A 14,972-nucleotide genomic window follows, 5' to 3' on the forward strand; every position below is an offset into this window, starting at 1 on the left:
TCGTTTTCATTCGTGACGAGGTCATCACAGATTGCCAATGCAAATTGCTCTTGTCATTGCACATCTTTCCAACGGTTTCTCTCTCTCTCTCTCTCTCTGTCTCTCTCTGGCTTTTCGCTTCTTCCATGGCTCTCCCACTCGTTTTGATTGCTCTCCCGCAAGGTGTTTAACAGCAAGGTGACGCGCTCTCTCTCTCTCTCTGCTGTCTGATTGTGTGCACACTCCACCTTAAACTTTCAGCTGTGGCTCTGTGGTGGATCCTTCTCTCTGCTCTGCCTGTCGTCTGGGCAAATGTTTTTGCTTGTTCATGTCAATTGGAGGTTAAATATGCCAGTAGTAGTTGTTGCCAACTGCTTTTGCATGCTGCAGGAGGATAGACGATAGAGTGTCAGGTTAATCAATTGTCGATTGGCGCTGAGACCTCAAACATGACTCCACCATACAAACAAACAAACAAACAAACAGCAGAGGCAAAGGCAAGGGCAGAGGCAAAAGATAATTTATGGCGATGCAGGCCTGTGGTCCGACCAAACAGACCCTTGTACTTGTCATTGCCATTGTCTTTGGTTTATCGCCTGTCCTAGGGCCAAGCAGCAGCAGCATCTTGTTTGTTTAATTAGCCGCTGTCAGTGCTTGTTAGTTGGTGCTACTACCACTCGTATCTTTCGCTCCGCCCCTGCCCTCCAGCGGCATTTGAATGTGTCGACTGGCAGGCTGGCAGGCAGGAGACATCATCTCAGCCATGCATACAGAATTTTAATTCACACGCAATGCATTTCATTGGAAATCTAGCAGATATGCAAATGGGTGGAATGGCTAAACGACAAACAGAGAGGAGACGGCACTCGACAGTCGACAGTCGACAGTCGACACTCGACTCCGATGAGGAGTTGCAAAAGTCGCTTGTGACACATAGAAAATAACCATAACAATGAGCATAAATTTGACTGAACAATGCAAAATAATTCCAAAAGGAGTTCCATGCTCTCTTCCCCCTGCCCGATGGCAATCACTAAACTAAAGAGAGTCTGCCGGGGGCCCATCGATGGGATTGCAATTCCGATTGCTAATTAAACACGAGACTTTGTTTTGTGTACTTCCATTTTTGTGTGTTGCATGCTGCACATAGACCCAAAAATTTCCATTGCCAGCAGGATCTATCTACAGTTGCTGCTGCTGCTGCTGCTGCTGCTGCTGCATGTAAATTAATTAATTAGACTGATGCTGGCAGTGTGGCTGTGACTGTGGCTGCTTGGCGTGGGCTTTCAACACACGACCCCACACACGCACAGACAATCCAGCGATCAATGAACACTTTGAGTTGGAACAAGCGCATTTAATTAATGGCCAATCCTTTGTTTAGTGGCTTAGACAATCCCTCCCCCGCACAAAACCCCTGCGACTGCTTGTTTTAGGCCACAATTGTAATGGCGCCAATATACAATTTGCAGTTTATGACAGTTTCAGTTGATCTTTCATTCCCCTTTAGAAGAGTGAGTCAGGGTATACGGAATATCAAGCGCAAGTAATGGAAGGAACTGCCATAGCAAGGGTACTCAATGCATCGGTTTGTTTTTTGTATTTGAAACACTTCACTGCGTGGGCGTGGCCAATCAAAGTTTGCATGTTGCTGGGAACTGCTTGCTGGGGGAGGTGGGAAAGAGAGGGGGGGAACAAATGAAATGAAATCAAATGGAAATCAAATCATAACATCAAGCTGGGGATTGCAACAGACACACTTTATTTGCTGTGTTGTGCTGCATGTTTCGTGCGGAAAAAACTGAGGCAAAACTCCGGGCGCGACCCGGAGGCGAGCCAAGGTTGGCCCCGTTCCAGACAAAAGACAGTTTTTTGGCTTGGCGTCAGTTTGCAAAAAAGCTAACAGTTTCTAGTCATTGTAGCGGCAGCCGCACACGTGCCACATTTGTCAGTGCAGGAGGGCAAAAGAACAATAGTCAAATTGTGGCGGCCTTCGAGGTACAATTTAAGGTGTGACTCCAACAGAAACTGAAACTAAAACTGAAACTGAAACTGAAACTGGAGCGGGATATGATCTGATCGAGCTGTAGCTGGTTGGCAGGGCCATAAATCTTGTCTATAATTAGCCATAATCTAATTAAAGCCAAAACTAGTTGCTCGATCACATGGAAAGTGTCGATTGTTCCTTAGCCAAAACATATCACAATAAATATGTACATATAACTTGATCCGTGCATACATATAGCAGACATACGAGTGTGTCTTTGCTATGGTATTTTTAACTGAACCGGTTGGACACATTTTTTTTTTTGCTCACACTAGCCGCAGGTCAAAAGCTGTTACCAACGCTTTCAGCCGTTCCAAACCAGTTGCCGTTAACTGCAGCTTGCTGCGGCTACAACAGTTACTGCAACGACATGGACATGGAGTTGGAGTTGGAGTTGGAGATGGTTGGCTGGCTGGTTGGTGGTGGTGGTTGTGCCGCTTCCTCGAAGAAGCAGCAACAGCTCGTCCTCCAGCTTGACCCACTGCACACGTTTAACTTGAACTCCAAAATCGAAGCAGTTTCCAGTTTCCAGTTTCCAGGTCTGGGTCTGCTGCGACTTGTGCTGCCACTCTCGCTTTCAGGCGCTGCAGCCGCCTGCCTGCCTTTCGCATTTTCAACTCATTTAGGCGTGTCAAGTGAGGTCCAGTCCTGAGACCAGACGACCTTGCAACCGATATGTACAATATACACATAAAGATATCGAAGTGAATGTTGAGCGGACAAGACATGCTCTGAATATATGTACTACAATGTACTCCAACTGACAGTGGGTTTGGCTCTAGTTCTGGTCTGATATTGGCATTCCTTTTGGTATTCTAGCCCGCTTTTTGGCATTCAATTTTAATAACATTTCGGTGTTTTTTTTTTGCTATTTGCTTTTTGCTTTTTGCTTTGATGGCTTGAATTTAACGAAGCATTTACTAAACAAAGAACTGCAAATCCGCTTTTGGCAGATACTCGAACTGTGTGTGGTGTGGTGTGGTGGTGGCAAGGCAACCTTGAAAGGCATTCAACATACATCAGCAAGCAGTAAGAAGCAGCAAGCAGTAAGCAGCAGCAAGCAGTAAGAGGCAGCACCAGCACCCGTCCGTCCATGTCGATTTCATTTCATGAAAAACTTTGACACACATTTCAACGGTTTTTACAAGCATTTAGCCAATAAATCAACGCCAGTGCGGCAGACGTTACGGGCAGAACTAAAGCACATGGCCAAATGCCAGCCAGTCAGTGTACGATGCTAACGGCGATTGTTGCCTCTTTGTGGTTGGTTCTTACTTGCTGCTGCTGCTGCTGCTGCTGCTGCTACTGCTTCTGATGTTGCGCTTTGCTGCCTTGGCAGCGCTTCATTATACAAATTAACATAAAACATAATAGTGACAGAGCGGCGTCAAGTGAGTTGGCCAGAAATAGAGGCAGAATAGAGGCAGCCACAGGAGCAGCAGCATCATCATCATCATCTTCTTCATGCCGTGGCCTTTTATGCAAACGACAATTACAATTAGCTTGGTTTCATTGTCTTGCCGCTGGGGGCCTGCCTGCTCCGTGCTGCCTGCTGCCTGCTGCTGCTGGGTTTACCTTTGCGGCTTCCTCTTGCCGCTTCTTGTTAGCATTTCTGCCGACATTTTCGGCGACGCGACCTTAGGCAAAGGCAGCAAAAAAAAAACAAAGTCACAAAGATGAAGATTGGGGGGAGAAGAGTCTGGCAAAGCCAGAGTCACATTCATCATTCGCTTTGGCAAAGGCTGCAGTTGGCGCAGCTTCCATAGTGGAACTTACTTTTGCCTGCCAAGTGCCAGGCAGTCTATGAACTGCTTGGAGCGCACAGCAAGCAGTGCAGTGCAGTGCAACGAACTGTCGGCAAAGCAATCCACTAATGACTCAACTCTTTTTTTTTTTGGCAGACAAAATTAGAAGAAAAGTTGAGGCCTTGGGGTTGCAAAATATGAAATGTTCATGCTGCACATTTTGGGCAAACAGCTGCCACACTTTGTGGCAGCATGTACAAAGTACCGAGTATGTGGCATAAATCATTGTCAGGCGATTGAACGTTCTGTTCGAGTCCCGGGGCCCCAGACCAATGCCCACGGCCAATGCAATGTTTTGTCAAACGTTTAATGGAACAAAATGCGGCGCACAGACACGACAGTGAGTCACCTCTTCAGCAAGCAGCCAGCGAACCAACCTCAATTCCAGAAAGTGAATGGCGCCGCCGCGCGTCGCCGCCGTAAAGTGGCAACAGTTTTGGCAACATTTTGCTGCCTGCTGCTGTGTGTGTGTTGTCTCTTGGCTAATGCGGCAGCTGATTGATTTGCAATTAATAAAATGTGGCTATGATTGTCTAATGATTGCCCAACTGGGTCTACCCATACCCTCCTCTCTCCCCCTTTTGCAGAATCGGCCTGTGCGGCTTCGACAATCCGATGCGGGACCAGAAGACGGACGAAATGAAGCGCGTCATCGGGCAGGTAAGAGAATCAAATTGAACATTTTACGGCACAATTAAGCGACAACGGCTTAATTAAATTAGCTTGTGAGGCTGGCCATAAAAAAGCAACCAAAATATGTGACAAGAAACATCCATTAGCCGAAATCAAGAATAAAGATTTCAAAAGTACTTAAGAAACTTTCGTCTCGCGTCTTTCTTTTGCTCTAATGCAGGGCGTGAAGATCAAAATGGACGATGCTGGGAATATACTCGTCCGCCGCTATGCCAAGAGCAATGTTTACGTCAAGAGCACCGCCAGCAGTCCCAACGAGGAGACCTCCATCGGTGCCGAAATCTTGAAGCTGCCAAATCAGGCGCTCGAATCCGAAAAAATAGTCAAGGTGAGGAGCGGAGTGCCATAAATTCGTTTCAGCAACTGCAAACTGCAAACTGCAACTGGCAAATGCTAATTTTTTGCCTGTTCTCCCTCTGTGTGTGTGCAGCTCTTCGATATGAAGAAGTTTCAATCGAACGTAAATCGTGAACTGCGCCGTGCCTATCCAGATCGTCGACGCTTGGAGACGCAGTGCCTGTCGGCCGTGGCCTTTGTCAAATCGGAGAGCGATGTCTTGGAGTGCCCCATTTGGGTGCTCATTGTGAATGTGGTAGCCATGGATATGCTTAAGAGCAAGCTGCCACCAGGTGAGTGAAGAACACACAAACACAGTACACTTGAACCGCAATATTCGCCTCCCCTTGAATAGTGCAACGCCCCATTGTGGACATTAAGAATCGCCCGCGCATACCCATACCCGATGAGGATCCCTACAGCGTGGCAGGCAATGGCAGCGGCGGCAGTTCGGGCAGTTCCGGATTTGGCAGCGCACACCAACAGCAGGCGCATGCCCAGCAGCTGGGGAAACACATGAACAACGGCAATAACGGACATGTGGCAGCCACGCGGGAGCAGCTGCTGCTGCAGACGCAACAACTGGCCCACAAACGCAGCGAGAAGCCGCCCAAGCTGCCGCCCAGGGACAATGTCTATGCACACGATTTGATTCCAAAGGTAAGTGGGAGAGGAAAAGGGATCCCCAAATGATTGCCCAAGCACAGGTCGTTCGCCATCAAGTGTTGGGCACAAATTTGGCAGCACACAAATAAAGCAAACCGTGCAGAAGTGAGGCAACTTGGTTGGTTGGGCCACAATGAGGCCAGTTAGCCAGGCAGTCAGCCTGCCCATGCTTGGTTACATGCGCAACGCGGCCACTTGCAAAATGGGTCTCCGATTCCAGCGCGGCTCCAGTTCTGTCCACTGTCTGGTGTCTGGTGTCTGCTGCTGGTCGGCGGACAGGTGGTTGGACGTGGAAGATTTCGCCGTTGAGCTTCACTGGGCAATGGCCGTTTCGTTGCATTCAATAATATTCGGATTGCAGCAAATAACTGCAAACGAATCGCGTGTAATTAATATGCGCGGAATGCAGTCGATTGCCAATTGCGCCCAACGACCGCGTCAGTGCCAACAGCACAAGGGGCTCGGAATCGGGCTTGGAGTTGTGCGGAGTTTGCACAATTTGGAGCTGCTTTTCAGGTCGAAATATGTGCATAAATGATTGTCTAATAACCGCACTATGCACCATCATTCTTATTCCACTTTCCCTTTTCTTTTCACAGCCGGACTATGATGACATTGATTTGGAAACGCGCATAAAACTGTCGCGCGGCAAGTCGGACAAGGGCAAGGACAACAAGAAATACGGTAAGAGGCAGCAGGAGGCCCGCGAGGAGTAAGCTAAAGTCTGAGCAAACACTTTACCGTCTCCACAGATGATCCCTACTATTGTGGACTGCGGGCACGTGTGCCCAACTTTGGCAAGTCGGGCAAGAAGGGCTCGGGCCAAGGCCTCAAGGATCAGCGGGATGGCAATGGCAACAACATTAACATTATTAATAACAACAACTTAAGCAGCAATGGGGGCATGAGCACGCTCAGCCAGAAGAAGACCTCGATGATACACAATCACTTGGCGGGCATGCATCCACATCACATACAGCAGCAGCAGCAACTGATGGCCGCTGCGGCGGCAGCACATGCTGTGCACCATCACAATGCTGGCCAGCAGCAGAATCATCACCATCCGATCTGGCAGACGCGCAGCTATGAGAGCGGCATAGGTATTTATAAACACAAAACGCACGCACTGCAAATGCAAATGCAAATGCAAATGCAACAACTGCAACAACCGCAACCACAGTCACTGCCAACGGACCTAACAACAACAGCAACAGCAAAGACACAAAGCACACCCAACAAAGCACGTAGCCAGCACCAGCAGCAGCAGCACCAGCACCACCACTTGACACCGCAGACCAGCACTCCGCACTTGTATCCGCACGCACATCCGCATCATAAGTACCAGCACCAGCACCAGAACCACCACAATCACAAGCACAGTCACATGCATCAGTGCGAGCGGCATGCGCGTCAGCAGCCCACTCTTCCACCCTACTACGACAACCTGGAGGAGTCGCTGGGTCGCCAGGTGACTCGCCGTCTCTCCACCCGTCGCCCCTTGGCCGAGAGCGCTGCTGGGAGCGCCTGCAACTGCGTGAGCTGCTATGCACTGGCTCCACTCTGTGGTTCTGTGCCGCCGCCACGCCCCCAGCGAAGTCTCAGCCAGCAGCAGCTGCGCCGGCATCAGCGACTGAGCGGCAGTCTGGTGGAGAAGCAGGCCGGTGTGGTCAAGTGGTGCAGCGAGAGTGACATCTCGGTGCTGGAGCACGTGCAGGAGGAAGACCCGGCGGCGACACTGACGGCCAACACACTGCTGACCCAGGACGAGCGGTACGACGACTGCTACGAGTACGACGACTTCGACATGGACTTTGACATTGACGACGACCTTACAGCACGCATGGGCTACAGCCGGGGCACGGAGACGGTGGACATGTACGTGGATCGGGCACAACTGCGCCAGATCCAAGCGCCCGCCGTGCTGGCCAGCTCGCGCACCAAGTCCCAGTCCACCGAGAGCTTCTTCGAGCAGCCCAACGAGGAGGGCTCCCTGTATATGTACGGCGGACGCAAGCGCATTGTGGCCAAGGCGCCGTCGGCGGCCAACATCTATGATCGGGTGAGCGGCTCAATGGACCCCGACAGGGGCTATGCGAATGGCAGATTCAATTTGGCAGCCAGGACACAGCAGTACCAGAGCAGGAGCAGAGCTGTCGGCAGTCACAAGGCGCCCGTACTGCCATCGCCCAGTTGGCGGGGCGGCAAGCGACAGCAGCAGGAGGCGAAGCATTTTCAAAACTCTGACAAACGACGATATGACAATGCAACGAACAACAACAACAACAACAACAACAACAACATAAGCAGCAGCAGCAGCAACAAGAACAAAAGACAGTTAACGAACAGCAACAAAAACAATGACGACATCTTGAAAAGCAAAAATAATTTCAATAGTAAAACCAAAAGTATAGCAACATCAGCATCAGCCTCAGCAGCAGCCCAGTCCCAAGTAGCGAAAGCGACCACAACATCAGCATCTAGCGGTGGAGCAGTAGCAGCATCAGCAACTGCAGCAACAATGACCACTAATGCCAGTGGAGGAGCAGCAGCAGCAGCAGCAGCAGCATCAAAAAAAGCATCACCAATAATACATGACCCAACAACGGCAAACAATTCCCTGGCAGCAGCAGTGGCGGCGGGGCCGCCACCTCCCCCAGCTGCCAGAACTGGGCGCAGTGCCAGCCGCCTTGACATCAGCGACATGGAGTCCATTTATGGCTACCTGAAGCCACGCAAGCCGCGCAGCCTCAGCCTGAAGAAAATTCAAATACTCGACTATTGAACGAACAACCCCCCACCGCCATACGCATACGTTTTTTTTACTGAACAAAATGAGGTTATTTTTGGCATAGAGAACGTCGATGTTATTCTGTTATTGTTATTTGTGGGTTACCCCCTTTGGATCGGTTGCTGTGCATTGTACATATAAATACCCATAGATAATATGTTTGGTTTGGTTTGTATGTTGCCCAATCAAACAACCAAATATCCACCAAAAGCCTTGAGTACCCGGTGAACAGAACTAAACTGTACGAAATGTTTACTAACTCTTACAAAACCTGGACTCCTCCTAGACTCCTGGACAGACACAGATCTACTGCCGTTGTATATACAAACACACACACACAAACACACACAAACACACTCATTTATACTATGCTTAAATGATCAAGGAAATGCTTATTATATTTTGGGAAACGCTTTGTAATATTTGATCTCTGTGCTTCTTGTAGATTCGGAGCTTGTTGAATCACCATACAATCACATCTATGGCCGCCATTTACCGCTGCCCACGCGCGGCTATGTGCCCACACCACGCATGTTTATCGGGGAATGGGACTGATGCGAGGCGAGGTTTGGCGCCCGGCGAGAGGCCGACACGACACACATTTGCACATGAGCAGCCGCCGCCGGCTTGGAGTGCAGCAGCAGCACAAGGCACAAAAAAGAAAACATTAAGAATAGTTGTACAGCTAAGCAATCCGCTGGATGCCTGCCCGGCGGCGGCGGCGGCAGCGACAGCAGCTCTAATTTAAGTCAATCAGCAGCAAGGAGCATGAAATATTATATACATTACATTAATTTAGCAAAATATTAATGGTAATACTTATAATATTAGCCTAGCAGTAAGCCAATCAAAGCAAACCAACCGCAAACCATTCTGATGTTTCCAGACATTTCGCTGTTAGTGTATTTTCTGTAGATCTTTTGAGATTACGCACTTTACATATGACATTTGCAATGAGCAAAAACATAGATTGTTTTCTTTATACATAATACGAAATGAATAGCCATTACATAGCGATGATCCAGGAGAGAGAGATCTGTAGCAGCAGTCCCTAAGTTCAGTTAAGGTTTTTGTACATTTTTCGTTTGCCAGCAATCAGTTCAGAAATTATTATGAATTATTTGGATTTGGATTTGGATTTGCAGGCTGAATTGAATTTTATTGTATATCAAAATATTCGTTCTGTATTGTGTATGTGTTGTGTAACCATAATAAAATTATCTTCAAGAAAACTTAATTCAAATCCCATTCCATTCTGATTTGCATTCCAAATAAATGTTTCAAGTGTGTGTGTTCTATGGATTATAAACTATTGAATTTACATATAGTAATCGTTGTCCCAGTTGGGTGGGCGCATGTGATCTGGATTGGGTCCGCGGTTCGGTATGTTCGGTTCGGGTCCAAACGGATCAAAGCGCGGTAGGGGCATACCATTACCAGGCATTCCGGGACGAGAGGGGAACGAGAATAGATTACCAGGACCACCGCGACCGAGTGGGTCCAGGTCCCCGCGTCCGATGTCCGGGAAGCCAAAAGGGCGAGGCTCATATCCTCCGGGCATAAATGATCTACGCGACACAGACAGACATGAATTTTAATAGGAATGCGGGACATCCAGCTATTTGCTAGTGCCTTACCCTCCGCGTCTTGGCTCCCCAATGCGCAATGGATCCGCTCCATTGGATCGTTGTGGCTCTATGCTGGTCTGAGTGGTCACTTCGCGCGACTTGCCGGTAAAAACCGGGTCCAGCAACTCCTTGCGAAAGCGATCGACAATCTCCGAAGCTGTTGGCATCAATGTGCTAATGTTACCATTCACAGCGGCCACCAGGTTTTCGGGATCGATGCAAATGTTGGACACCTTCTTGGTGTTGATGTCCAATAAATTGAGGAGCAAGTCTTCTTCGGTGATATGCCCAATGAGCAAATAGAGCACCTTTTCGTGTGTATAGCGCAGCGAGTACTTGGTGTCATCGTCGTTCCAGTTGTCTGGCAGCAGCTCACTTCCCACATCCTCCTCTGATAGTATTTTCTATACGAATCAATAGGGATGAAATAAGCATCCATCAGACAGCCAGTCTGTCTACTCACATCCTCGCCAATTCCCACGCATCGAAAGTTGTAATGTTTGGTCAACAGAAAGTGGACCAAAGCTATCAGCACGTCGGACTTCTTGTTGACTTCGGCCCGGATCGTCTTAAACAATAGATCCCAGCCGTAGAAGAAGTCTCCCGCATTAGTGTCCATATTGTCACGGCTGGAAGTTCAAAAGACAAAGGGCAGCATAGCTGACACTGCACAAAAACAGACCTTAATTTTTGATTAGCCTAGAGTTGAATTTGGTCCACGTCTGAAATGACACAGCCAGATGTAGTTGTCAATAAGATAAATTGCCCCTTTTATATTTTAGTGACTCAATTTACAAATATTGCTTTGTGTTGAAAGTGTCGTAAAACTTTTTTAACCAAAACAAAATACCAGTGTGACCGCGGAATACCGACAAACCCTCGGAAATACATCGAAATATAACCTCAACATATACTGTAAATATACCGTAAATGTTAAATAATTTTCTTCGATTTTGCTGTTCTATTTAATATTATTAGCTAGTTAGGCGTCTCTGCGCTAAAACTATAATTGTATCATATGTATAAATCAATACTCCTGAAGATTGGCTAGTTTTAACGACTTCCTTTTGTTGGAATGTTTACAAAATCAATTTTCCACAAGATTGGTTAGTTTTTAGGATTTTTTATTTTATGGTTTGGAAAATAAGATTCCAGCAAAAAAAATTTGCATTTATGTAGTTACTGATCCAAACGGTGTATCTCCAAGAAGTTTCAAGGTGTATTAGCTAGAGAAGGTGACTCTTGCACAATATACATTTTACTATACAACGCGTTATGTATATTTGTAGCGAAATACTTGTACTTCGAATCGAATCATTTTAATAATGTCTTTTAAAAAAGGAATTTACAATTTAAATGTGCCTAGTTGAATGCACTTGGCATGCTTAAAATAAAGGTTGGCAAGCAATCGGATAATCCGAATAAATGTAGAAGAAGAAAGCAGCTACAGCACTGTTAATTGTTAACATGTTGTGACTGCTGCCGGTACGTGGACCGCGATCCACGATCCAACTCTTACATTCCACATTCCAGGTAAGCTGGAAACTCAAATTAATAAAGTTCTTTCCTCCAAAGTGCATTGAACATTGTGTTAATAAAACTGAAATAAAGGAGCTGAGGTATTATACAGTGAAGACATAGAAATAATTGCAGCAAGGACTAAAATATTTTCTTAAATAAAATACTTTGATCATTTCAAATATATACCAATAATTGTCATTGTTGACAATTGTTGTCATTAAATTGTTTTTAAATCATGCTTTGACCATAAGCTATCAACTGACCAAACTTTGTACGACTTTAATATGCAAATGAACTAATTATACACACCACGAACAAATCTGTGATTCCCCGCTATATTTTTATTTTAATGAGCAAAAACAAAAAGAGAAAACCTATGTGCATCGGAAATAATAAATTATTGCCAACAGCTTCAGGTCGTTCAGCCGGTTCTATTTATTGAACAGTTCAAATTTGTGAGATTTCTCTTTATACGTATTTTGTATGTACTTACATACATATGCATATGTAAATGTATATTTGGAATAAAAAGCGGGTTTTTTTTTAAATTTAGTCAAAAATGCTCTAGGTCCAGTGGGGTAGAGGCGGGAATCGTTCAATTTGCATGAAAAAAGGGGGTGGGCTCGTGATTTTATTGCTTTCACACTCGCGTATCTCGTATTTATTTAAAAAGGTGGAAAAGCTGGAAAAAAACAGAAAATAAACAAAGCAGAATGAATGTGCTTCATTGATGATGGCACAAACAGCTGTATAAACACATGTACATATAAATGTATCAAAAACGCAATCTGCTTTTTGAACGCTTGCACGTTAACACTTAAAAAATCAACACACACAAATGTATATACACATTTAATTACATACATACATAATACATACATACATATGTATTAGGCAGGTAACGGGACGTAATTGTATTGACATTTGATATTTACTGCAAAATTAAAAGTAAAATGCTACATTTGTGTCATGAAATCATGGGTTTCCCGTGAAGTCGTTGTGGAGAGGGAACGGAGAGGGGATATTCCATTATCATCAGCTGCTTATTAATCACTACGTTACTTTATTTCTTTTTTTGTAGAACGATATGTTGAAATCCACGGAACCAATACTTATAAGGGAACCATCAGCTGGAGTGCGCCGCCAGAAATCGCGGGCTTCCAAAATGATTGGCGACTACATAGGTGAGTAACTTTAAACTATTTAATGCAACCAGCAAACAATTTGAATCATTTAAGACACCGCCGTACGCATTGCCGGTGTGGGTTTTCTGGCGGATCTCATTCAGCGACTGGTTCTCAGTGTAGTTGAGCATCTGCAGGACTATCGATACTATTTGCCCGAGGATGGCCTGTCGACAATACTACAACGATCGTTTACCTACAATAAAAGGAGCGTCTTCATAATTCTGGCCTTCGTTGTTCTGGCACTCATTCGATTGTCTGCAACAGGTAACGGCAGGGCGCTAGTTCCAACGGCTGCGTACCTGGCCTATATGCCGCTGTACTGGCTATTCCAGTGCCTTGGCGGGAGTAAACTGCGTTATTCCCACTGGATAAGGGAACCACATGGCCTCGACTATGCCTCTGGAATGGCTGCCAATTACTTTCACGGCTTCTTGAACCTTTCATTGCCCGAACGCCAGGGTGACGGCCTTAGGCGCCGCATGGCAGTATATGAAGTAATGCATTCTGTCTTTTCTAAGTTAATTTGAATCCTTTATAGAGACGTATTCCCTTGCAGGCAACACACAACATCACTTTCGGACTGGACCGACTGATCATTCTCATTCCAGACGAAATGTTTGTAAAGGGCAAACTCGAAAGCGACTTACTGGAAAAGGCCGAAGTAATATGAACAGAAAAATGACAAATTTTCCAACCCATTTCCACTCTATCTTGCATTTCCTTTAGCCATTGCAAACTGTGAACATCCAACGGGCCGGTGTCAATCGTCCTTTTAAGCATGATGTGTACAGACTTAAGCGCATGATCGATGGGAAATTCTATTACTTTGTCATCGAGGGAGCCACACCAATGTTGTCCTTCTTCGAATCGCTGCAGTCGCAAATCTCGGCCACCTGGCAAATGCGCGAAATGAAGCGCGAGATCTGGCTCAAGTTCTACAAGCATCTAAAATATCTATTGTACACTTGGCCCGAGACACGCAACCTAGTGGAGCCAATCATCTACAATTGTGCGTCGAAGTTCGCAACTAAATCAAACATTTAACTTAAACAGTGCCCACTTCATTTCAGCTCACGATGCCAATGGCAATTTGGTCGATGTTGGCGAGTTGCTCATCACCCGCATGGAGAACAAAAAAAAGAAGAATGCCTAATCCAGCTATCCTGTGGTATCATCTGCCAACAACGAGTTCGATTAACATTTTGAAGAAACGAACGGAAATATTTTTACCGACTGAGCAATGTATTGAAGCTCTTAATGACAATTTCATTTTCAATATCAATTTTACCACTTAAAACTAAGCTGAAAGTTATCCGGTTAACACGTACAACTGGCTATACCTCAATTGGCTGTGATGCCTCTTGCTCCCGCAGCTTTGCCTGAGCCATTGCCAGCATTCTCGATTTCCATTTCTCATAATCTTCGACCTCAGGCTTCAGGGACTTCTTCGACTCACTCGGGAGATTCTCCTGCTGGCTGGCCTTAAGCTTTCCATCCAGACCAGGTGGCGAGACTACTTTGGACTCCTTGTAATGCTTGGCTATCATGCGCTCCCACTGCTGTTCGAGCTGTTGCCATTGTGTCGGGCGCAGGTTGCTGAAGGGCATCAGTTTCGGCTTTGACACCTTCTTTTTAAGCAGGCGGCACGCGTGGAAAACGGCCATTGCGGCGTATTGCGGGTGGTCAGTGTCAATGTCGGTGTTTTCCGTGGAAACCAAGCCCCTGAAGAGATTCATCAACTCCTCGGCTTTGCGAGACGCCTCGTTGAGGCTTAGCTGCACACAAATGTCATTCACAGTGACCAATTTATTCAGATCCAGCAGCTTCTCAAACATGCGCTTGTTGTTGAGGTAATGGCTCTTTCGCAGGCCGGACAGCTTCAACGCCTGCTCTTTGTCGAACCCAATGCCTAACAGGCAGGAAGCCAGATCAACGCACAGTACGATTTTCCCATATTCGTTTATTTGCAGTGGCACATTGGTCGAGCGCAGCTCCAGCAGGCGCACCAATTCTGTGGTTTTCCTGCAAAGGACTTCTTCAATATTCACTCGCATTTAATGGTAAATTTAACTCACTCCATTACGTTCGGCTCTTCCCGCAAGCCCATCTTTGCAATCAGCTGTTCAATTAGAGTAGTCATTACAATTAAATAAGCGTTTTAAATTTGTTTGTTTATGTTTTCAATTTTGTCGATTAGAGATGTGTTAATTTTTCGCGCCAGAAACCAAACGATACTTAACGTCATCGCTTTGCGACGTAACGTAACAGCGCTAATCGATACAAAAGGCACAACTCTCAGAAAGTTGCAAGGTGAGTTACATA

The 14,972-nt window shown here is 46.2% G+C and overlaps 4 protein-coding genes across 6 annotated transcripts in view; 2 read left to right on the forward strand and 2 right to left on the reverse strand.

The window, feature by feature from the left end:
* Window positions 1-9,551, forward strand: part of LOC117581615 (lateral signaling target protein 2 homolog) — a 27,431-nt gene extending 17,880 nt beyond the window's left edge. For 2 of the 3 annotated variants that reach the window (XM_034268989.1, XM_034268981.1), the window contains exons 4-10: window positions 4,419-4,491; window positions 4,685-4,852; window positions 4,955-5,153; window positions 5,216-5,520; window positions 6,126-6,210; window positions 6,279-6,626; window positions 8,760-9,551. In XM_034268989.1, coding sequence (XP_034124880.1) covers window positions 4,419-4,491; window positions 4,685-4,852; window positions 4,955-5,153; window positions 5,216-5,520; window positions 6,126-6,210; window positions 6,279-6,626; window positions 8,760-8,869 — 1,288 coding nt within the window. In that variant the 3' untranslated portion in view covers window positions 8,870-9,551. Of the gene's footprint in view, window positions 1-4,418; window positions 4,492-4,684; window positions 4,853-4,954; window positions 5,154-5,215; window positions 5,521-6,125; window positions 6,211-6,278; window positions 7,256-7,288; window positions 8,354-8,759 lie in introns of those variants that run through there. The other variant, XM_034268997.1, reaches the window with a different exon arrangement.
* On the reverse strand, window positions 9,537-10,742 carry LOC117581635 (proteasome inhibitor PI31 subunit). The gene is made up of 3 exons (XM_034269007.1): window positions 10,406-10,742; window positions 9,952-10,346; window positions 9,537-9,882 (listed from the first exon to the last, which is right to left on the reverse strand). Exons 1-3 carry the CDS (start codon window positions 10,559-10,561, stop codon window positions 9,633-9,635), a joined length of 801 nt encoding a protein of 266 aa, XP_034124898.1. The 5' UTR covers window positions 10,562-10,742; the 3' UTR covers window positions 9,537-9,632.
* Window positions 10,743-11,498: 756 nt separating this feature from the next.
* Window positions 11,499-13,951, forward strand: LOC117590125. Its single transcript, XM_034282497.1, has 6 exons — window positions 11,499-11,561; window positions 12,545-12,647; window positions 12,702-13,144; window positions 13,207-13,311; window positions 13,377-13,659; window positions 13,721-13,951. The coding sequence occupies exons 2-6, from the start codon at window positions 12,551-12,553 to the stop codon at window positions 13,801-13,803; spliced, it is 1,011 nt and encodes a 336-aa protein (XP_034138388.1). The 5' UTR covers window positions 11,499-11,561; window positions 12,545-12,550; the 3' UTR covers window positions 13,804-13,951.
* On the reverse strand, window positions 13,874-14,875 carry LOC117590132 (origin recognition complex subunit 6). The gene is made up of 2 exons (XM_034282508.1): window positions 14,726-14,875; window positions 13,874-14,672 (listed from the first exon to the last, which is right to left on the reverse strand). The coding sequence occupies exons 1-2, from the start codon at window positions 14,788-14,790 to the stop codon at window positions 13,985-13,987; spliced, it is 753 nt and encodes a 250-aa protein (XP_034138399.1). The 5' UTR covers window positions 14,791-14,875; the 3' UTR covers window positions 13,874-13,984.
* Between the last annotated feature and the right edge of the window lie 97 nt (window positions 14,876-14,972).

The sequence above is a fragment of the Drosophila guanche genome, unplaced genomic scaffold (assembly GCF_900245975.1).
Source record: "Drosophila guanche unplaced genomic scaffold, DGUA_6, whole genome shotgun sequence".
In the NCBI taxonomy this organism is placed as follows: Eukaryota; Metazoa; Arthropoda; class Insecta; order Diptera; family Drosophilidae; genus Drosophila; species Drosophila guanche.